The sequence below is a fragment of the Equus quagga genome, chromosome 15 (assembly GCF_021613505.1).
Source record: "Equus quagga isolate Etosha38 chromosome 15, UCLA_HA_Equagga_1.0, whole genome shotgun sequence".
NCBI lineage: Eukaryota > Metazoa > Chordata > Mammalia > Perissodactyla > Equidae > Equus > Equus quagga.
Genome location: NC_060281.1, coordinates 69,786,235 through 69,809,702, shown reverse-complemented (window position 1 = coordinate 69,809,702; position 23,468 = coordinate 69,786,235). Strand labels below are relative to the sequence as shown.

At 46.1% G+C, this 23,468-nt stretch overlaps 1 protein-coding gene across 7 annotated transcripts in view; it reads left to right on the top strand.

Annotated features, from left to right (window-relative positions):
• The window catches only part of DNAH10 (dynein axonemal heavy chain 10), a 139,469-nt gene that overhangs the window by 41,058 nt on the left and 74,943 nt on the right, over positions 1 to 23,468 (top strand). For all 7 annotated transcript variants that reach the window (XM_046640389.1, XM_046640387.1, XM_046640386.1 and 4 more), the window contains 11 exons: positions 2,018 to 2,174; positions 5,494 to 5,970; positions 6,087 to 6,245; positions 7,471 to 7,587; positions 7,671 to 7,773; positions 8,790 to 8,968; positions 13,693 to 13,904; positions 16,346 to 16,499; positions 17,459 to 17,692; positions 19,421 to 19,543; positions 21,516 to 21,749. In XM_046640389.1, coding sequence (XP_046496345.1) covers positions 2,018 to 2,174; positions 5,494 to 5,970; positions 6,087 to 6,245; positions 7,471 to 7,587; positions 7,671 to 7,773; positions 8,790 to 8,968; positions 13,693 to 13,904; positions 16,346 to 16,499; positions 17,459 to 17,692; positions 19,421 to 19,543; positions 21,516 to 21,749 — 2,149 coding nt within the window. The remainder of the gene's footprint in view (positions 1 to 2,017; positions 2,175 to 5,493; positions 5,971 to 6,086; positions 6,246 to 7,470; positions 7,588 to 7,670; positions 7,774 to 8,789; positions 8,969 to 13,692; positions 13,905 to 16,345; positions 16,500 to 17,458; positions 17,693 to 19,420; positions 19,544 to 21,515; positions 21,750 to 23,468) is intronic.

Genomic DNA, 23,468 nt, shown 5'->3' with positions numbered 1-23,468 from the left:
CTTCCGATGGTCTAAAGTAAACCCCTGGCTAGAATGAGCATCACGTATTGTTGGATGCCTATTGTGTGGGCCAGCCTCATGCAGTAGAGGCCGTTCTTTCCCTCCTGGAGCTCACAGCCCACAGCCCAGCAGCTCAGTGAGACCAACTGAGAGCTGAGTACCTGTTATTGGCTGAGGATCGCTCTGGGAAACCAGCCTATGAAATTCATCACTATTACTATTATCTCTGTATTGTCAAGGGTGGCATTCATTTCATCACACAACATCTTTTTATGAAGAATTGCAGAAGAAATTTCTCTACTTTCCCTTCTGATCTTAGCCTCCTGAGAAAGTATTTTTCTTTTTTCTCTTTCATTTTTTTGTTGTTGTTATTTATTTTTTTATTTTATTTTTATTTTTAAAGATTGGCACCTGAGCTAACAACTGTTGCCAATCTTTTTTTTTTTTCTGCTTTATCTCCCCAAATCCCCCCCGGTACACAGTTGTATATCTTAGTTGCAGGTCCTTCTAGTTGTGGCATGTGGGACGCTGCCTCAACATGGCCTGACGAGTGGTGCCATGTCCACGCCCAGGATCCGAACCCTGGGCCGCTGCAGCGGAGCATGCGAACTTAACCACTCGGCCACGGGGCTGGCCCCTGTTGTTTTGTTTTTAAATGTTATAGATACTATGAATTGTTGACTTCATAGCTTCCCCTTTTCTCCTTGGCTACTAGGAAGCTTAGAACCAAGTTTGTAACCTGGATGCAGCAAGTGTATAGTTATTTATGATTTGCATTGTTAGTCTTATTCTTGACACTAAATATCTATCTTTCTATCTCTCTATCTATCTTTAAAGATAACATGAACGAGCGCTTACTCTGCACCAGGCTCATGTTATGCTCTTTACAATTCTCATCCTCATTTTACAGATGAGGACACAGACTGTTGGGAAGTTAAGTGACTTGCCCAAGGCCACATATCTAATAAGAAGAAGAGCTGAGATTTGAACCTGGGCCAGTATCACTTCACTAAACTGCCTCTGATTGGTGCCTTTTTTATTTTGTCTGACTTTGATTTTAGAGTTTCTTACTGTAGTTAAAGTTTCCATGTGAGCTGCCGAAATCTACTCGGAATAATGCATTAATAAACACAAGAAAGCCCTTTGGTCTTCTTGTTTCCTGAGCCCAGTTTGACAAACTTCACTAAGTTGATCCTTTAAACAAACCTGTTTTCTATGTATTTCATCTGTTTTTGATTGTTGCTTCTAACTCGAACTCCTGAAGCAGCCCCTTCTATAGGGCTGCCTCCTGTGATGTTTCCTTTTCTAATATGCTGTGTTTTCCCTTGATTCATCCCTGCCTCCATCCGTCCATCCCTCCCTTCCTCCATCCCTCCCTCCACCCCACCCTCCATCCTTCCATCCCTCTATCCATCCATCCATCCACTCATTCATTCATTCAGAGGTTTATTAGAGCCTGCCATATGCCAGGCACTGGACCTGACAAGGCCTCTGTTCTTCTGGAACTTCTCCGTTCCTCACAGGGCAAGACACAAGCAAACAGACATAAGCAAGATGACTTCTAGAAATAAGGCAGAATAACGTTCCAGGGGGAGAATGGGACGGCTGCTATAATTGGGTGTCTAGAAAGGCAGGGAGAGGCCACGTCTCCGCTGAGTCCTGAAGATAAGGAGCGAACTGAAAGACGGAGGGAGTTTCTGGGGGAAGACAAAGGCTGGTGTGAAGAACATTTTTCCTGCGCCAGAGTCGAGCGTTTGGAAGTCGTCATTATTACTTACGTATCCTCCAACTAATAGATATTAACTTCCCAAAGGGAGAAATGAGCTATTTATGAAATTTAGGCCACAAAAAATTATATACTAAAACTCAGCCCAGGCTGTCCCTGACAGCCCCACCCCGCAACACTCCTTGCAGTAGGCGTTTGATGTGTGACTGCTGGGCCTCTAGTCGTTCTCATCGGTTGTTGGATCTGGTTCACTCTAGTGAGAGCTGAGTCTTTTTTATTAACCCCTCATAGGAATTTGCAGTCTTTCAATTCTTTAATCCTTGGAAACGTCCCTTTGTTCCAAACGGAAACCATTTTGACGGCGCCCGAGATCATCCTTCATCCCAATGCAAACGAGATTGACAAAATGTGCGTCCATTGTGTCCGCAATTGCGTGGAGATCACCAAGGTAAGGGCGGAGGTGTCTGGGTTGTTTCACAGAAGGCTTGTCGTCACAGGCGGCTGGGCCCGCCAGCTGGTGACAGCACGTTACCGAGGAGGTGAGGACACACGTTCCACTTCCATTCTTTGCCCAGAGAGTTTTAGTTTCTTCCCGCTCCTCCTCTGTAATCTCTAAATGGTGGAGTGTCCCAGGGCTTGATCCTGGCTCCCTTTTCTTCTCTCTGTATAATCATGACCACTCCGATGGTTCTTGATACCTCCCCGGTGGAGATGACCACCCCATTTCCACCTCCAACCCCACCTCTCTACCACACCCCACACTGCAGGCGGTCCCCTACTTGATGTCTCCCCTTGGACCTTAGACTTGGCGCATCCAAGGTGGAATTCTTGACTTCCCACCTCGCGCCTTGCTCCTGCCCCAGTTTGCCCTCCTACCGGAAATGGCAGCAACATCCACCCAACTGCTTGAGCCGAAAACCTAGCAGCCATCCTTGGTCCCTCTGTTTGTCTCGTCCACCCATATCCAGCCCCTTGTCTCGCCTCCCAAACTCACTTCCAGGCTGTCCTCTCCTCTCCTTTCCGCGTGACCAAGCTACCCCGAGGTGCTGTCCTTCCTTGCCTGGGCTATTGCAGTAAAGTTTCTACAGTCCGTTCTCCACCACACGTGATCAAATTACCTTCTTAAAATACAAATCATTCGATATCAGCCTTTGTAAGAGAACCCCCAGTGACTGCACACTGCGCTTAGAACATAACCCAGACTCCTTACTGCGGTCCAGGAGGCTCTCCGCAATCCAGCACCTGCCTACCTTTCTGAACTCAGTTCTGACCCCAGTCAGGCTCCACTGTGCTCCAGCCTAATGCACCTCCAGCAGGACACCCTCGTTCCTCCTCGAAACGGTTACACTACCTGTTCCCTCTGCCTGGAAACGTCTGCCCCCAGACCTTTACTCGCTGGCTCCTGCTTGTCCTTCTCTATCGCGTCGCCCTAATCCGCCTTCTTCCTGGCACTCATCACTCTCTGACCTTTTCTTACTTGTCTACTTGCCCATTTACCTGTTGACCATCTCATGTCACTAGAATGTAATTTCCATGAGAACATGGACCTTGTGTGTTCACATTTGAATCCCCAGCACCTCGAACAGCATCTAGCACATAGTTGGCTCTCGGTCAATGCCTGTCGAATGAGTGTTTGTTGGCAAGTAAACCAGATTTTATGTCTTACCAACAATGGGAAAATAGGGCCATCTTTGTGGATGTCACACCCCATTAGGACACTAGCATCTTTCTCTTGACTTAGTTTGTTCAGAAACTCAAACCTTTTTCAGGCATTTTTTTTTAGCAGAAAACTAAGTGTAGATGTTACAAACAGGGAATTTCATTTCATTGTGCTTGGAAGTTAATGACTAGATCGCACATATTTGTAATCTATGCTCATGAAGTTGTTTTTAATCCTTTGTCATGTAAATTCTCTTAACTTATAGGTTACATCACTGACTCTTTGAACAGGAATCAAAATAATGTCCCAGTGCTAAATAAATAGAAAGACTCTGCATAGAGCATTCTGGAGGGCCCGGCCCCGAGGCCGAGTGGTTGAGTTCGCCCGCTCCGCTTCGGTGGCCCAGGGTTTCGCTGGTTCGGATCCTGGGCGCAGACATGGCACTGCTCATCAGGCCGTGCTGAGGCGGCATCCCACACAGCACAACTAGAAGGACCCACAACTACAATATACAGCTGTGTTCTGGGAGGCTTTGGGGAGAAGAACAAAAAAAGATTGGCAGTAACGTTAGCTCAGGACCAACCCTAAAAAACCATGATGGATATTAGTCACAACGTTTCACACCAATTTAACCAACTTAACCAGTTTTTCTCCTTCACTAATAGATGGATTTGAGGCTTTTTGTGAAGTCTGTATTATTTTACCTTCATAAATGCTTTCTTTCAAATGAAAAGAATTTTTGCCTATCCTCTTGGAAAATGTACTTTATTAACAGGAATCTCTGCAAGTAACCATTTACGACTCGGAAACTGAGCGTGGCTTACCTGCACCATCTCTCTGAGTGTCAGGGTTCATCTTTCTTGACTGAAAACAAAAGGAGCGAAAGTTTGAAACTAGAAGCTTAATGGCCTCCTCTGTTAAGTGGGAATGCTAACATGATCCACCTTCTCGAGTCGTTGGGAGGGCAAGTGATGGGATACATGTCGAGAGCTTAGCACGGTGCTTGGCAATCAGTAGCTCTAAAGAAATGTCAGCTGGTGGCATTGACATTGGCACTGGTATTGCTAGTTGTTGTTACGCCTGTTATGTAGATGGCAAGACATGGTTCAGAGAAGTTATGTGCAACACATCCATGGTTTGCTTATGAACCACACTTGATTAAAAGAAGAGGAAATCTTGACTGCAGCCCCTGCAGAGTCAAGGTGTCAAGTTAACAGATTTGTTCTGGAACACCAGGGAGTCAATTTGCCCCACTGTATGTGTCTTCATCTGTGTGTAAGGACACTAATATTGTTTTACTCATCCGTCCCATAGGAGGTGGATGGCCATTGTTATTTAAAAAGTTTCTTGTTGGTATAACAAGTGACTTCCAATCTTAGTGGCTTAAAACCACAACTATCTATTGAGCTCATGGCTCTGCAAGCTGAGTTCTGCTGGGCGGTTCTTCTGGGCTTGGCTCTGCTCACTCGCATGTTTGACGCTTGGCTGGCTCTTGGCTGGGGTGCTGGGTTCTCCTGTGTGTGGCTGGTCATTGTCCCATAGGCCAGCTCAAGCTCGTTCGTCTCATGGTTGCAAGGTTTCAAGAGCTCGAGAGCTGGAGCTGCGGGCCTGGTTGAGCCCTTGGCTTGGAACTTGCACAATGACGCTGCTGCCCCTGCTGGCGGCACGGTTTAAGTCACAGGCTAGGCCAGGTGGGAAAATATGCTCTTCTTTTTTTTTGAGGAAGATTAGCCCTGAGCTAACATCTGCCGCCAATCCTCCTCTTTTTGCTGAGGAAGACTGGCCCTGAGCTAACATCCATGCCCATCTTCCTCTACCACAGCATGGCTTGACAAGCGGTGCCATGTCCGCACCTGGGATCTGAACCAGCGAACCCCGGGCCGCTGAGAAGCGGAACGTGCGCACTTAACCGCTGCACCACCCAGCCAGCTCCTAGGCTCTTCTCTTGATGGGAGGAACAAAGGGTTATGGTCATGTGTATAATCTAGTACAATTTATTAATAACGAAGTGATTTCCGTTACTAGAAAGACATCACTGAACACTAATCGACACACAGGAAGCGCCGTGGATACTGACGTCCGTCTTCTCCCGACTCTTGTTTTGTAGCATTTCGTTCGATGGATGAACGGCAGCTGCGTAGAATGCCCTCCCCAGAAGGGGGAGGAAGAGGAACTGGTTATCATCAGCTTTTACAATGACATTTCTCTGAACCCTCAGATAATTGAACAAGCTGTTATGATCCCCCAGAATGTGCACAGGCTTCTGGTCAATCTCATGAAATACCTGCAGAAGTGGAAGAGGTACCGACCCCTCTGGAAGCTGGACAAAGCCATCGTGATGGAGAAATTTGCTGCCAAGAAACCTCCGTGCGTGGCGTACGACGACAAGCTGCAGTTCTATTCCAGGATAGCGTGTGAAGTCGTGCAGCACCCCTTAGTCAGGGACGAGCACTGCGTCAGGCTGAAGCTGGGGCCCCTGGCCTACACCGTGCAGGAGAACGCCAAGTCCTGGGTGTCCTCGCTGGGAAGACTGCTCAATGAGTCGGCCAAGGAGGAGCTCCACAGCCTCCACGAAGAGATAGAGGTGGCGGACGGCCGGGCTCGGCTCACACTACTTTTCGTGAAAGTCAGGTCTTCATTGGGTGCTGCTTCCTGCTTTCCTCTATGTTCATTAAGTGCCCTTTGACCTTTCTCTTACAGCACCTGAGCAAGAACCTGAAGAAGAGCCCCAATACCCTGGAAGACCTCAAGTTCGTCCTCGCGACAATTGCAGAAATTAGAAGTAAATCCTTGGTGATGGAGCTGAGGTACAGGGACGTCCAGGAGCGCTACCGCACCATGGCCATGTACCACCTGCAGGTGAGCGAGCTCGTTCCTCCTCGGCGCCTCGCGGTCAGGTTCAACACCGAGACCCTTTTCAGAAATGTTGCCCAAACGTACTGCCATGCGTTTGCTTATGACTTTAAGTAATAAAATTTAAATGTCAAGCAGCCCCAGGGACTTAGAGGAATGCAAACTTAGAGATTGTTTCTTGATCTTGTGGGGCTCAAATAGTCTTTTTGGCAGCCTGGTCTGTGACTTCTCGCCGTTTCGATTCTCCCTCCTCCTTTTTGTCTGTTTTTTTTCTTTGTGGGTGTGTGCGTGGGTTAATTTCCTCTAATAAGTGAAGGACTCTTGCGAAAATGATAAGAAGAGAGAAAGTGAGAGAAATAAGACAATAAAAGAAACTGGTAGATGATAATAATTCAGTTGTTCTTTGCTTAGGGTTGTTAAACGTGGTTTCAAGGAATTTTGTTAAAATTATCAATTTTGTCATTTGTTTCCTTTACTCTATTAGGTGAAATTATTTTCAATTCCATCTTAATCTCCATTATGGTCTGCTTATATTGTCTATGGACCTCTTGGTTTTACTCAACTCATTTTGCAGCCTCAGATGCCAGTTAATTCTGATCAAATGCTAGATAGTGTCTGTGACAAACTGTCGAGGGAGCTGGGGCCTCCGGATGACCTTGTGTTTCATCAGAGATTTGTTTTTACTGCTGACAGACAGCACAGCTGGGTACATTACAAGCCAAGATAACCTGATTTGCATCAGAGATTAAGTCGATTTAAAGCTGAGTTTTAGTTGATGAAGGACTTATCTCTCTATGTTATCTATGGCCCTGTCCATCTATCTATGTTATCTATTTATTTTTAAAAATGACTTTGTCCTGATTTTATTTTAATTACAAAAGTAGAATTTTTTATGATTCAACCAGCTTTTTTCTGGGTTCAAATGACTTAGTCTGTAATTACCAGAAGCAGAAGTCACTGGGGAGTAGCTTTTTTTTTTTTTTTCTGGTGAGGAAGTTTGGCCCTGAGCTAACATCTGTGCCAGTCTTCCTCTATTTTGTATGTGGGTTGCTGCCACAGCATGGCTGATGAGTGGTGTAGGTCTGTGCCAGGGATCCCAATCTGTGAACCTGGGCAGCTGAAGTGGAGTGTGCCAAACCTGACTACTATGCCACCCTGGGCAGCAGCTGTGACCAGAAATTTTAGTTCTAAATTGCTGATCGTTTATTGTTTGTTTTGTTTTTTTCATTAGCCTCCCGATGCAGAGAAAGAACTGGTTGACAAGATTGAGAGCATGTGGTTAAATCTGTTTAATGATTCAGTGAATGTGGAACATGCTCTTGGGGGCATAAAGAAAACTTTCACGGAGGTACCTTCTTAATTTTTACTTTCTGAGTAAAGATACTGAAAAATGTCCATGGGGCTAAATTAATGCAACCCTGCTTTCCTCAGATTACTCGAGGAGAAATACTAAACTACAGACAGCAGGTCGAGGATTTCGCGAAACGTTTTTATCGTGAAGGGCCTGGTTCTGTTGGTGAAGATCTTGATAAAGGTAAGAATATCCGTGTTGGTTTGACTGAGGTATTTGGGTTTGTTTTGCTTAAGAATTTTACAGGAAAAGGGGAGGGAGTGATGGTTCTTAACCTTGCCTGTACACTGGGTTCACCCAAGGAAACTTGAAAAACCACTGACGCCTGGGGTCCAGGTCCTAACAGTCTGATTACCTTGTTCTGGAGGGTTGTCTGGTCATCAAGATTTTTTTTTTCTTTAATTAATTTATTTTTATTTTCTGAGGAAGTTAGCCCTGAGCTAACATCTGCCACCAATCCTCTTCTTTTTGCTGAGGAAGACTGGCCCTGAGCTAACATCCGTGTCTATCTTCCTCTACTTTATATGTGGGACGCCTGCCACAGCATGGCTTGCCAAGCGGTGCCATGTCCGCACCCGGGATCTGAACCAGAGAACCCCGGGCCGCCGAAGGGGAGTACGCACTTAACTGCCGTGCCACCGGGCTGGCTCCCTGGACGTCCAGATTTTTAAAAGCTCCCATGGGGATTCTTTTTTCTTTTTTAAAAGATTTTATTTTTTTCCTTTTTCTCCCCAAAGCCCCCCAGTACACAGTTGTATATTCTTCGTTTTGGGTCCTTCTAGTTGTGGCATGTGGGACGCTGCCTCAGCGTGGTTTGATGAGCGGCGCTATGTCCGCGCCCAGTATTCGAACCAACGAAACACTGGGCCGCCTGCAGTGGAGCGCGCGAACTTAACCACTCGGCCACTGGGCCGGCCCCTCCCGCGGGGATTCTAATGTGCAGCCCAGGTGGAGACCACTTAGAGGGAGAATACTAAGGAGACGGAATTTTCTAACTGGAGGAGCTTGAAGCTGCAGCTGTCCCTCTGGTTTCAGTTAGAATGACAACCAGATAAAATCTGGTAATTCTAAATTTGTCTTCCCGGATGGCTGCTGTGGATGAAATGATAGTTTATGTACATTGTTTATGGTTTCCTAGTCAGTTTTGTATGCCTTAAAAGGTATGTATTCATTAATCTATTTATTTACTTATTTACTAGGGCTCGAACTTTTAGGCGTTTTCGAAAGGGAGCTAACGAGGCATGAAAAGAACCGCCAGGAGCTGGCCAATGCTGAGAAGCTTTTCGATCTTCCCATTACAATGTACCCAGAGCTGCTCAAAGTGCAGAAGGAGATGAGCGGGCTCAAGACCATTTACGAGCTCTACGAAGGACTCAAGGTGAGCCTCCCGCTGACACACTCAGTCTCCCCAGGGGGAAGGCGGGAGTCGATTAGGCCCAGCGGACTTGATGCCACCGTTACAAAGGGCCTGGGGCAGGGGCATGGGCCGGCCTGGTGGTGCAGCGGTTAAGTGCTCACGTTCCGCTTCTTGGCTTCCCGGGGTTCCCCGGTTCAGAGATCTGGGTGCGGACATGGCACCACTTGTCAAGCCATGCTGTGGCAGGCGTCCCACATATAAAGCAGAGGAAGATGGGCACGCATGTTAGCTCAGGGCCAGTTTTCCTCAGCAAAAAGAGGAGGATTGGCGGCAGATGTTAGCTCAGGGCTAATCTTCCTCAAAAAAAAAAGCAAAAACAAAAAACCAAAACAAAGGGTCTGGGGCGAATGTCACGGAAGTTCTCACTTTAGCTCTTGGGAGGAGGTAATGGGGAGCGACTGCTGATGGGTACAGGGTTTCCATTTGGGGTGATGAGAAAGTTCTGGAACTAGAGAATGGTGGTGGTTGCCTAACAGTGTGAATGTGCTTGATGCCACTGAACCGTACATTTTAAGATGGTTAAAATGGTAAACGTTGTGTGTATTTTACCACAATAATAAAAAAGAAAACTCTCTCTTTGGAGGTCAGGGCTCGGTGAAGGTGTGGGGTGAACTGTTTAGTTGGAAGCTGAAGTTAAGAGTAGCAAATATCATGTCTTCCGGGCGCCTCTCTTTAGTGTACGTTCCCCATGCAAATTCATGCCATTCGTTCATTCGTTCGTTCATTCATTCTCCCACCTATTCACTTAGTTCTTTGTAGCCCAGTGCTGTGCTGGAACGGCGTCGCATCTGCCTGTTCCGTTCCTGTCCTCCTTGGGCCCCCCGGGAGACACTCACTTATTAGTGTGGGTTCCCCAAAGAAACAGAACCAGTAGGAAGAGGTTTCTTATAAGGAATTGGCCCCCTCAGTTATGGAGACTGAGAAATCCCAAGATCTGCAGTCGGCGAGCTGGAGACACAGCGAGCCAACGAGCCAACAGTGTAGTTTTCCAGTCATATCTGGACTCAAAGACGGGAGGAGACAGGAGTCACCACTTGAAGACAGTCAGGCAGAGAGCGCATGAATTCTCTCCTACTCGGCCTTTTTGTTCCATCCAGGCCTTCAGTGCCTGGGGTGAGAGCCACCCACAATGGGGAGGGCCATCCGCTTTACTCAGTCTCCTGATTCAAATGTTAGTCTCCCCTAGAAACACCCTCACAGGGGCTGGCCCTGTGGTGCAGTGGTTAAGTGCACACGTTCCGATTCGGTGGCCCAGGGTTCGCCGGTTCAGATCCTGAGTGCGGACGTGGCACCGCTTGGCAAGCCATGCTGTGGTAGGCGTCCCACATATAAAGTAGAGGAAGATGGGCACGGATGTTAGCTCAGGGCCAGTCTTCCTCAGCAAAAAGAGGAGGATTGGAAGCAGATGTTAGCTCAGGGCTAATCTTCCTCAAAACAAAAACAAAAACAAAACACCCTCACAGACACATCCAGAGGAACCAAGCATCTGGGCACCCCTTGGCCCAGGCAAGTTCACACGTAAAATTAATCATCACGGTGACACTGGAACAAATCACTGTATCGCTATGATATGTGATAGAAATGAGGTGGACAGAGCGCTGTGGAGCCCAGAGGAGGAGGGCAGTGGCCCAGGGAGGGGGCATTTGAGGAAGGCTCTGAATCAGGAGCGGATTTCTTCCTGGCGCAGTCATTGGATTTAGGGCCCACCCTCCTCCAGCACGTCCTTGTCTTAATTAATTACATCTGCAAAGACCTTTTCTCCAAATTAGGTCACATTCCGAGGTTCTGAGCAGACACGCATTTTGGGGGGACACTATCTAAGCCTGGTACACCCGGGAGTGTGGTACATAGAGGAGAGGAACAAGGACCGAGCCTGGGTCCAACATCAAATCCCATGAGAAGAAGACCCCCCAAAGGACAGGAGAACGAGGAGTGGCGCAGGCTGCAGGAAGCTGATGTCTGAGAAGCCGAGTGAGAAAGCGTTTCGAGGGGGTGGGACTGTCAGCGGCATCAAACGCTGCTGGTGGATCAAGCAAGAGGAGTGAGGAATGACCACAGAATTTCACATCCCGGAGGCCACTGTGACCTCCAAAAGAAAAGTCTTGATGGGGCGGTGGCTGAGGGAGCTGGACTTGAGTGCGTCCAAGCTGTTTACCCAAGAGGAGAGAAAGCGTAGGTCCTTACAGAGGCTTCTGCAGGGATCTTCACGCAGCTTGCTTTGTAGCAGCCCCCGACTGAAAACAACCCTCGGGTCCGTCAACAGGTGAACGGGTACTTCAATCGTGCCGCATCCGTCCCATGGAATACTGTCAGTAATAAAGGACTGAACTGTCGGGACCCCCACACAACATGGCTGAATCTCAGAATCATGCTGAGTGAAAGAAGCCAGACACAAGAGAGTACATGCTGTGTGATTCCATTTACAGAAAATTCTAGAACATGCAAGCGAATTTGTAGTGGCAGAAAGCAGATCAGTGGTTGCCTGAGGGTGCGAGGGGGTGATAAGAGAGAGGCAAGAGGAGAGCTATGAAGGTGATGGATAAGTTCATTCTCTCGATTGTGGTGACAGTGTTATGGGTGTACACATATGTCAAAACTTACCAAATTGTACACTTTAAACATGTCCAGCTTATTGCACATGAGTTAATCCTCAATAAAGTTTAGGAAAAAACAGAGAATGGGACGAGAGGAGCTAGAAACCCCAGCTATAGACAACTTTCCAATGAGTCTTGTTAGAAAGAGAAGCTGAGAATAGAGGATTGGGGGGTGTGGGGTCAGGGTGACTTTTTTAAAGATGGGAGAAATCACAACGTGAGTTTGGAGACTGGTGGGATGACCCAGGAAGGAGGACACACTGGTGATAGGAGACAGAAGGGAGACTTGCTCGAGTGATCTCTGGTATCCTTGAGTAGGTGGGAGAGCTGGGATCAAGATGTGGCCTCAACCAGGAGGCAGGTAGGGCTATCTGTCGTCGTACGGGGAAGGCAGAGCGTATGCGTGGAGATGCTTCGAGCAGGAGAAGTTGAATGTCCTGTTCTCATTGCTTCACTTCCCCAGGGACGTGCACAGCAAGATCATCAGCAGAGAGGACGACGGGTGGAGGGGTGGCTGGTGGAGGATAGCGGGGCAGGGGTGAAGTGGTGGTCTAGAAGAATGGAGGAGCGATTGGGCCAAGGAGACGTGGGGGGACCCATGACTCCTGGATTTAGACTGAGGCTGTGAGCAAGGCTGAGTGTTTTCAGCAATCACAGTTGGCTGCCCAGGCGTAGGCGTTGAGCACTGATGAAGGTCAAGGTTTAACCAGAGGTTGACCATAGTTATGGTTTTACAAGTGTATTCAGCAAAAGAGTGGAGGGGAAAGGCGTGGAGGGTGGGGGAGAGGCAGGCATCGCAGTGGTTGACCGGCTGTGTGTGTAGATGCAGAAACTCCAAGAAGTACTTTAATTTCTTAATGATTTCTTTGTAATTCACCTCTCATTAAATTTTTGCAAAAAGGAGGTAATGAATCATGGAAGCCATCTAGAAATAAGCCAAAAACCGAGCTTTTAGTATCTTTTCAGAAAATGAAGAAAGGAAGAGAAATGAAAAAATGTAAATATGTTATAACGTCGTTTACACCTTGAGTTAAAAAAATTACCGTAATGAAACATACCGTATAATGAAATATGCCATACGTATATTTCCTCAATTAATACAATTTCCTGTCAAATACGTTTCATGACTTGAAGCAACTCTGTCAAACCTAGATGTTACAAGTTAAAAATGCGAACTAATCAAGACGTTAAATTGTATGCAAGACAGTACTTTATACATTAAACCTCAGGGAAATAGAACACAAAAAGCCTCTTTTTATGATAATCAAGTAAGATGATCTCAGTTGTCCGTATTTGTAAACTTAGCTTCTTTTATCAGAAAAGAGATGCATGTATGACAGCGCCCGAGCGGAGTCGTACGTACTAAGACCCAAGTGACTCCCTGGTTTAAAAAGTAAGTCAGACAGAGGAAGACACGTATCGTATGATTTCACTTATATGTGGACCCTAAAAAACAAAACAAACAAAACAAAACAGAAACAGACTCAGATGCAGGAAACAAACCAGAGGCCACCAGAGGAGGGAGGGGCTGGGGCGGGTGACAGGTGAAGGGCAATGAGGGGTACAGACTGCTGGTCCTGAAGGGAGCGACTCGTGGGGACTCAGACGGAATAGGGACTATGGTCAATAACACTGTAATGACTTTGTAGGTGACAGAAGGTAACGTCTTAGCCTGGTGATCATTTCATAACGTCTATAGATAGTGAATCGCTATGACGTACGCCCGAAATGAGTGGGATACTGTATGTCAATTGTACTTCAATAAAAACAACCACAGAAAGTACCTGCTTCTGATTTCATACTTCTCACTTTCCTCTTAGCGAAAAGGAGATGTATTTTTGGATTTCACCCATCCTCAGAGACAGCATTATGTTGGCGAGGGCTTAAAAAAGTTGGAATTCTTTTGTCTGTGTTTCAGAGCCTTTGATCAATCCTTCCTTTGTGAATCTGAGGCTGCTGTGGGCAGGTGGGTGGTACTATTTTACAAGAAGTGAGCGTGACCGGGCCGTTAGGAACATGCTTTCCCAGTCAAGCGACCTTCGAGTTTCCGAAGGGGTCTCGTTGATGGGACTATTTCTTGCCCATTTCCAGGCTGCAAAAGAAGAATGGTCTCAGACTCTCTGGATCAACCTGAATGTCCAGTTTCTCCAGGAAGGAATTGAAGGTTTTCTCAAGGCTCTCAGGAAGCTGCCGCGGCAGGTCCGGAACCTATCGGTGGCCTACTATTTGGAAGCAAAAATGAAGGCCTTCAAAGACTCCATCCCTTTGCTCCTTGACTTGAAGCACGACGCAATGAGAGACCGGTGCGTTCTGTCCTCTGCTGGCCGAGGGAGAGTGTGGGAGGAGCTTTCAGTTCAAATCGTCTTGCTTAGATCTGATGATGGAGAGCAAGGTTTCAACAGCGATGCACGGCCAGAAGCATGCAGGGGATATTTCTATAATATTGTTTCTGTAAAGTTATCAACCATGAGGATTCTCCTATTTTTTTTTAAGAAACAAACCCTGTTGGCTGTAAAGTGGCATTTGCAGTTGCTTCATTTGAAGGTTTTAAAAAAATAGCAAGGGGTCTAGATTGGCGCCATTTAGCAGAAATATGTGACCCACATATGTAATTTAAGATTTTCTAGCAGCTGCAGTGAAAAAGTAAAAGAAAGAGGGTGAAAATAATTTTGATAATATGTTTTAATTAACCCAATGTATACAAAACATTATCATTTCAACATGTAATTGATATAAAAGATTAATCACAAGGTACTTTACATTCTCCTTAAAAAAATACATTGCAATCTGGTGTGTATTTTACACTTAGAGAGTATTTCAGTTTGGACTGGCCACATTTCAGATGGTCACACGGGACTCGCGGCCGCCATATTGGACAGAGCAGGTCTCGCTAGTTTTCTAATGGGATAGCCGACCAGTCCTGAGGGTGCCAGGGAGGAGGTCCACCCTCACTGGTCTGTGATCATTTGGATGTGGCTCCACAGGGACAGGAATTAGTAGGAGCTCTGTGAGTTACATCCTGCCTGATGTCTTCCTCTCCTCTTCCATCATATTTCTCCAAGCGTGGACAGAGAGTCATGTAGTGGCTCCAAATGCCTTCGTTCTACGTAGTGAGAAAGTCATTCCCCTCCCACTTCCCTTCCGTCCTTCTGGTTACATCCTCGAGAAGGTGTCCCTTCAGTGCTCATGTGTCTTTGACACCTCTCTACACCTGTAAATCCCCCTTCGACCCAGTGTGGCAGCCCTGAGCCCAGGGGACGTGAATTCCAAGCCCGTCTTTGTCACCGTTCTACTGAGACCCTGGGACGCTCACTTTTACCTGTAGTAAACATTCTTCAGTGTTCTCACCTAGGCAGAAAGTAAACTAGGCAGAAGGAAGCATTTTCTAGCTAAAGTTCCCTGTTTTATGATCCCATAACCCAAAGTTTCCCAAACTCAGGTCATTTCCCACCATTTTTGTCATATCCCAGTATCGCCTATACTGTCATTACTCTGTGTATTTGTTCCTATCAGCTTGTTTCTTTTTTACTTAAATGAATGTATTCTAAAAAGAAACTTATGTTAGTGCCGTAAATGAAAAACCAAAAGCTTTTGCTTTTGTAAATAGAAAGTAATTATTTTTTAAAAATTTAGCTCAACACTGTTGCCTGTCGCTGAGCTGAGGCCTGCCCCAAAGCACAGTGGGTGACAGTGCAGAGGTGTCGGAGGCCCTGCAGCCCTGAGCCGAGACTGGCTGTTTGACGTAATTAGAAAGAGTGGAAGGATGCTGAAAGGGGTCCCTTTCTCCCTGGTGACCCACTGTATCTCATGCTGTGTCACCTGTGGACCCTCTGACCCCCGCCAGGGTTGTAAAACCCCTCCTTCATATCAGCTCCTGGGCTGGGCCTGGGATCAAGAGAGAATAAAACAGGAGGTTCGCCTTTCTCACCATCTTGTGTGTGTGTGTATGTGTGTGTGTGTGTGTTTACAAGAAAAATCAGCGATTCTATGCTTGCTGCTTATATGCTGGCTACCTGGCATTCTGCTGCTCTGGCACCGGGTTTAGCATTCATTCCATATAAATGGAACTGTAAAAATGGGCAAACCCACAGGCGAAATGTGAACCTTAAAAGGAGGCCAAATGGGGTCAAGAGCAGAGCTGCCTAGCCGTGTGTCTGTCCAGATCCTCCTGTCCCCAGGAGACCCCTCCCTACCTCCCCGTCGCTCTGCAGGTTTTTCTGTGGTACTCGATACACTTTGTACTTATTTAATTTACAGATTGATTTTATCGTTTTCTCACGGTCTCCCTGGGTAGGTGGCAGTGTTCCTGAGGGCGGGGGTCTTGCTTTTCTGTCACCATGTTCCCCCCCCCCCCCCCCCACAGCTAGCCCACTGCCTGGCTCAGAGTTAGTGTTGATAAGTATTTATCAAACACACAAGTGCTCGTAATTTATACCAGGCTCGCAGACGGGCTGAGCGCTCGGCAGAGGTTGGCGTCACTGGTCTAGGCACATGACAGAAGCAGTTTCTGCCGGTGGTCCTGAAGACTAGCCATCCGGGAGAGTGTCTTGCTAGATGTTGTTTCCTGGGTTTAATTCTGGCAGCAGTGGGGTTTTGGAAACTTTGGAAGTATAATTCCCATGATGTCCTCCTATTTCAGAATTCCGTTACAAGAAGTGTTTGAGGTGGGATTTGTCCTGTGGTTTGTGGGGATAATTAGATCCATCACTGAGTCAAGGAAGCGCTAACGTGGATGCTCTTGCAGGCACTGGAAGGACCTTATGGAAAAGACAGGCGTATTTTTTGAAATGACCGAAACGTTCACCTTGGAAAACATGTTTGCTATGGAACTTCACAAACATACGGACGTTCTCAGTGAGATTCTGACGGCAGCCATCAAGGAGATCGCCATCGAGAAGGTAAGACTGTTTTTAGCTGTAAAACAGTCTAGAGAAAAAAAGAGTCATTTTTTTAATTCAAAGAGAAGAATTGTTTGCTCTAGTACCTGTTGTGTTTGAGTAGTAAAGAATTATTTGTTCTAGAAATAGAATTTCTGCCTCGGTTAAATCTTTTCTTGTTCTTAATTATAGTTTCGCTTTCAATTTACTTATTAAAGAAATAAGGGATGTTCATGCTAGAAAACCAAGAAAATAAACAAATCACTTAATTCCACCACCTGAAGATAATATTAACATTTTAGTATATATCCTTTAATACTTAAAAAATGCATATACACATGTACACAAATGTACACACGCTACGCATATATTCACACATCACAAAACATGCACACACATATACACACATGCGTATGCCGTTACACATAGATGCACACAGGTGCACACGAGACACACATCATGCATACGTGTATACACAGACATACCCATACACATAAATGTTGATATGGGTGTGTTTTTGAAAATGTAATCATAAACAGTCACATTACTTTGTAATTTGAGTTTCTGGCCTGTGGTGGAGGAAGCACGGGCCAGAGCTCACTAGTGTGCGGATGGAGGCCGACCGTGGAACTTAGACCCCGTTCTGTGGCTCAGTTGCTGAGTGAACTTGGCGAGCTGCCTCCCCGCTCCGAGGCCCCGGTCCCCACCTCTGTGAAGTGTGGGTACCAATTTTCCCAGCCTCCCTAGGGTGCTTTGGGGGCTGAGGGAGATCACGTCTGGAAGGTGCTCGCTGGCCCACAGCAACAGCCTGGTGCGTGATGGCTAGCCTCACCACGGCAGCATCTCTGCTTCCTTGGGAAACTAGCCCAGACTCCGGGTTGAGGAGTTGGTCGAAAGCAAGCCCAGAAAGTTGCTGTTGGGTTGAGGTTCTGCTTTTTCAATTTATGGGCCTGAAGCATTCTTTCTATACTCCCGACCAGGCTGTGAAGGAAATCCTGGACACGTGGGAAAATATGAAATTTAACGTGGTCAAGTATTACAAGGGCACCCAGGAGCGGGGCTACATCTTGGGGGCCGTTGACGAAATTATCCAGTGCCTGGACGACAACACCGTCAACCTGCAGAGCATCTCGGGAAGCAGATTTGTGGGACCTTTTCTGCAAACAGTTCACAAATGGGAGAAAACACTTTCTCTAATAGGGGAAGTCATTGAGGTGAGAGAAAAGACGATTGATGGCTAAGAGCCAATGCACAGTAGGAAAGAACCTTTACATGAGAATATTTTGTGCTAATGATCCTCTTTCATACTTTTTCTGTCTTGATTTATTTTGTGGGGATGGGTGCATAATTAGAGGAATCTATCTGAGTTTTTATTTCAATGAATGCATTTTTAAGTTCCAAGATTCCCAACTGGTTCTTTTTTATATGTCCCTATTCTTGTTTGAGATTGTCCTGTTCTTGTTGAAACGATGCTTTCACCTCCTGTATCACACTGAAGAGTTTAAACTTATTTAAATTCCTTTTCAGATTTCCCTATACTTTTTCTTTTCTCGGGTCAGAATTTTCCTCTTTTTTTTTGACTGTCTTTCTTGGTAGTGGGTTTTTCTCCATGTGGTTTCCATTTTTTTTTAGTTCATCTGACATAACACTTTTTACCCGTGCCTGCTTCACTTTGTCCTGTGTTTCTGCAGTTTCTCCCATCTGGCCTGTCACGTTGGGCTGCCCCAGACAAGGCCTTAGACTGGGTCGTTTGGGCTTTCATCTTTTGTGGGATTTACTAGTCTGGACCTCTGGGAGCAACCCAGGCTCATTTCACCATTTTTGTGCAGCTGCCTTTTTTCCTCCCCTGACCACAGGCAGGTGCCTTGTTCCAGGGCCCACCCCGAGCTTTGGGTGGGATGGTACCAGGCCTGGCTCACTGGCTAACATGTGGTCCAGGCCCTCACTGCCCATCGCACATGGACTCCCTTTGATTGCTTTTTTGTTTGTTTTTTGTCTACTAATTTTTATTAGTGGAAGCTGCTGGTAGGATATAGTACCGCTTTTTTTCTTTTAGTTAAATTTTTTCTTAATTAAAGTGAAATTTATAAAATTAGCTATTTTAAAGTGCACAATTTAGTGGCGTTTCATACATCCACAATGTTGCACAACCACCGCCTCTATCTAGTTCCAGGACATTTTCATCATCTCAGAAGCAATTCCCATAGCCATTACAAGCAGCCACTTTCTACTCCCACCTCCTCCAGCCTCTGGCAGCCACCAGTCTGCTTTTTGTCTCTATGAATTCACCTATTTTGGCTGGTTCATATAAATGGAATCATGCAATATGTGGTCTTTTGTGTCTGGCTTCTTTCACTCAGCACGATGTCTTCAAGCTCCATTCACACAGTAGCAGGTGTCGGTGCTTCATCCCTTTTTATGGCTGAATCATATTCCGTTGTGTGGATGGACCACATTTTGTGTATCCGTTCCTCTGTGGATGGGGATTTGGGTTGTTTCCACCTTTTGGCTGTTGTCAGCAGTGCTGCTATGAGCTCGTGTACAACTGTGTTTTGAGTCCCTATTCTCCGTTCTTTGGGTCTATGCCTAAGAGTGGAATTGTGGGTCACGAAGCGTCTGGCTCAAGTTTTGCGTGGGCTTCTGCACCAGCTGTCCTTGGCTCCTCTGGGTCACAGGGCTGCAACCCCTGCTCACGACTAGAAGCTCCCTCCCTGTCCTGGGCTGGTGTGGAGATCTTCCTCTTGCTTTTGAGCGTGGCTGTGTGTTGGACAGTACTTAGCTATGCCTTCCCCATGGTCCTGTATATTTGGAAAGGAGTGTACGTGCTCACTCTGCCGTCTTGCCGGAAGGTCCTCTGGCCGGAGTGGATGTGAATCTGTCCCGTGTGAGGGTGGGGTTTTGCCATTTGCACCCGTGCTGACGTTAACGTTGTGCATTTACAGATTTGGATGTTGGTTCAGAGAAAATGGATGTATCTTGAGAGCATTTTTATCAGTGGAGATATCCGATCACAACTTCCAGACGAGGCGAAGAAGTTTGACAACATCGATAGAGTATTTAAAAGGGCAAGTGACTGGCTTCCGTTTTGGTCATAAAAAACGACAGTGACTTGAGATACTTCTACTTACATATTTGCATGTAGAATTTCGTCTATTAGTAGCTTCTGAGTTTTTCTATCATTGTACATGACCTTAATCTGTTCAGTAAAAGTTTGTTTGATTTTAAGCCACTGGTATATGGAACTGAAACTTTTTTTTGCTGAGGAAGATTGGCCCTGAGCTCACGTCTGTGCCAGTCTTCCGCTACTTTATGTGGGACGCTGCCACAGTGTGGCTTGACGAGCTGTGCTCGGTCGACTCCCAGGATGCAAACCTAAGTGGAGCATGCGAACTTAACCACTACGCCACCGGGGCCAGCCCCCACTGAAACATTTTTATATCTATTTTTTATTGTAAAAGTAATATTTATAAAGCTTGGAAAATATAGAAAAGGAGAAAAAAATGTATCTTCCGTAGTTCCATCACCATGACGTGACCACTTTAATATGTCATACATTTCTTTTATCTTTTTTCTATGTATTTGGGTTTAAAAATGCAATTATAATGATATCTTGTATACATTTATTTTATAACTTTCTCTTAATATTATGAGAAACGTATTTTATATTACGAAACCATCTTAGAAAACATTTTACACTTGATCTTAGCCAAAAGACCAAGAAGCGATGAGAGAAAATATTTTAATGCCTTTGTATAAGGTTCCAGGGCGTAGCTCGACGTTTGTTTAGTTAATTGTTGTCTAGTAACTGGCCATCTTGTTTGAAGCAGAATTCTTTGCTTCTATAGATAATAAATAAATAAAACTAAATAATAAATAATATAAATAATACTACAAATAAATAAATAAAGTAATATAAATAATAAATAATAAATAAATAAAGTAGGTTTGTGCCTTAATGCTTTTTCCATATTTAAGATGGATATCTTATGATAGATTGTTACAAATTAGATCGCCCGTGAAAGGCTGTGCCCACTTTAAAGTCCTTCCCAGAAAGGGCCGTGGCGATGGTCATGGCTGCAATGAGTGTGGCGAGGTGGGCCCAGCCTGCCTGCCTTCCCAGCCGGGCGACTTCGCTTCTGGCCGTGCTGCTGTGCTCTTCCGTTATGGGCGGCCACTTCACGTTTTGGTCTCCTTTGTCCATTAGAGTTTATCATTTTTTCTTAGCCATTTGCATAAGCTTTGTTTTTAAAACTTATAAAAAATTACACAACAGATACCTGTTCATTATAGAAGGACTTAGAAATCATAAGAAAGCCAAAAAAGAAAAGAAAAAATACCCACGGTCCCGTACCCAAGATGATCATTTTAACAGTTTAGCTTATATCTTTCTAGAATTTGTTAATTCTTGTGTAAACATATAAATAAATATATAAACAAGTATTCTACAAAAATAGGATCATAGTACCAACATGGTCATTTTTTATAATTTACCATCTTTGACATGTATTTCAATAAATGTGTAAACATCTAAGTGATAACTTACAGCAAATGAGTGACCTAATTCCCTATTTTTGGACAATCAGGCTATTTTCTTATCTTTTCTTCTTGTTTTGCGACTGGAAAGAGTGCAGCAGCGAGTATTCTGGCGTGTACTCGTTGCTCCGAGTGGACCCGCTGCTTCACTGGCTCGGCGGCTGTGCTCGAGGCCCCGGGCTGCGCAGGGCCTGCGGCGGGCACGCGGGCATGCCAGTGAGCAAGAGATAAAAATCCCCACCCCAGGCGGCTGAGCCTCTAGCGGGAAGACAAAAAAGAAAAAATGAACATTGGAAATCAGTAGATTGTATAGTACGTTAGAAGGCGCTAAGGAGACGCTTATTAAACGCGTAACGGCCTCTGTCAACCTGGCCTCCTGAGAGGCTGTGTCCCGGGTGTCGCTCGGCTCTGCTCTCTGTGGTCCCCGGCCCTGGCAGTGCCCGCCCAGGACGAGAGCATCACTCTGCTTCCTGGCTTGACAGCTGTCCTCTCCCCCTCGTCCAGATCATGGCCGAGACCTTGAAAGACCCCGTGATCAAGAGATGCTGCGAGGCCCCGAACCGCCTCAGTGACTTCCAGAGCATCAGCGAGGGCCTGGAGAGGTGCCAGAAGAGCCTGAATGACTACCTGGACTCCAAGAGGAACGCCTTCCCCAGGTTCTTCTTCATCTCGGACGACGAGCTGCTCAGCATCCTGGGGAACAGCGACCCGCTCTGCGTGCAGGAGCACATGATCAAGGTCGGCCCCGGCCTCCCAGGGGCGGGGGGTGGGGCGGCTGTGTCGACTCTGTAGCTGCGGGTTGTCCTGTCCTCGTTCTCTTCACAATTCAGTTCAACCCAGAGTTTTAAGACTGTGAAATGCTGCTGGGGTGTTTCTTTGAAGCATAAGCCGGATGAAATCCACCGTAGTCTGAAATTACACCAAGACTCAGCTGCTGTTTGTTGCTCTTTTTCCGCAGTCCCCAGACATTTTTTGGAGAAACTAAAAAAATACAGAAATACACAAAGACTAATATAATAAGAGAGGCAGTACAGGATGGTGTAGCACAGGGACTCTGGAGCTGGATTACCTGGGTTAAAATCCTGGCTCTACACGGATTTGCTGTGTGGCCTTTGGCAAGTTACTGAACCTCTCTGAGCATTGGTTTCCTTATCTGTAAATGGAGATAACTCCGATAATTACCTGATTCAGTGGAGTTGTTATCAAGATTAAATGAGTTAATATTTGTACTTAGAACAGTGCCTCCCTTAGGATGTTGACTCAATATCCTTATCCACAACCCAGAATTGACACTTGTCACCATTTCGTCATAGCTACTCTGTCTCTTTTTTTTTTGTAAAATAAAGCTGTAGAGATAAAGTTGACATGCTTTGTCCCCTCTCCCCATTCACGGTTCTTCCTCCACTTTCGAGAGGCAGCTGCTATCCTGAGTTTGTGGCGATTCCTCCCAGGCCACATTTTCGTACTTTTATATATGTGTATGTGTATCTGCGAACAACGTCGAATGGCGGGAAACACGGCAGACAAAACAGGCCCTCGGGGTCGAGAACCGGAACAGGCCGGAAATGAGCCTTGGTCCGCTAATCCAGGCTCTGTACTTAGTATCAGCCCAGAGCAGGGCTTTGCAGCCTTGGTGTGGACATCTTGGGCCAGATCATTCTGTGCTGTGTGTGTGTGTGTGTGTGTGTGTGTGTGCGCGTGTGTGTCGGGGGTGGGGCTGGGGCTGTCCTTTGTGTTGCAGGCTGTTCAGCCGCATCCCTGGCCTCTGTCGACTGGACACTAGCAGCGTCCCTCTCCAGTCGTGACAACCAAAAATGTCTCCAGACCTTGTCCGATGTCCCGTGGGGGCACAATGATCGTGATTGAGAACTAGGTTGTAGAGTAATTCCTTTATTCCACATAAACAAAGCACTGAGGGTCAAGCGCGTGCCTCCGTACTTTCCCTTGAATTCATGCTGATTTCCTTCTTAAAGTAAGAGTCACAGTTTTGATGGCATGTTTTCCTTTCTCAAAGAGGAGGCTTCTGTTCTGTTTCCACTTTTAGAAACAAATATTTTACTGTTTTAGAAAATGCATTGTTAGAAATACTTCATTTACTGGGAGCCCCTTTTGCAAACCCCCCATTTTATTCTTTCAAGCCTGTTGCCGTCTCCTCCTCCTCTCTGACTGGCAGGTGCCTTGACTTCTGTATTGGGCCCTAAAGGACTCGTTTTCTTGAATATTATTCTGGTTAATAACAATTATGATGGCCAAGAAGTGGCACGTTTACTGGGCCAGCATTTCACACGTGTTGTTTGATTTGATCCTTCCAACCTCATCTTGTAAGTGTCATAAGAGTGTTTATTTCAGGCTGAGAGAGGGGAAGCGACTTGCCCAAAGTCACCCGATTGGATGTGGACACAAGTCTCTAATTCCTCCGCCGGGGCATTTAATCAGCAGCTGTCCTGCCTCCCCGGT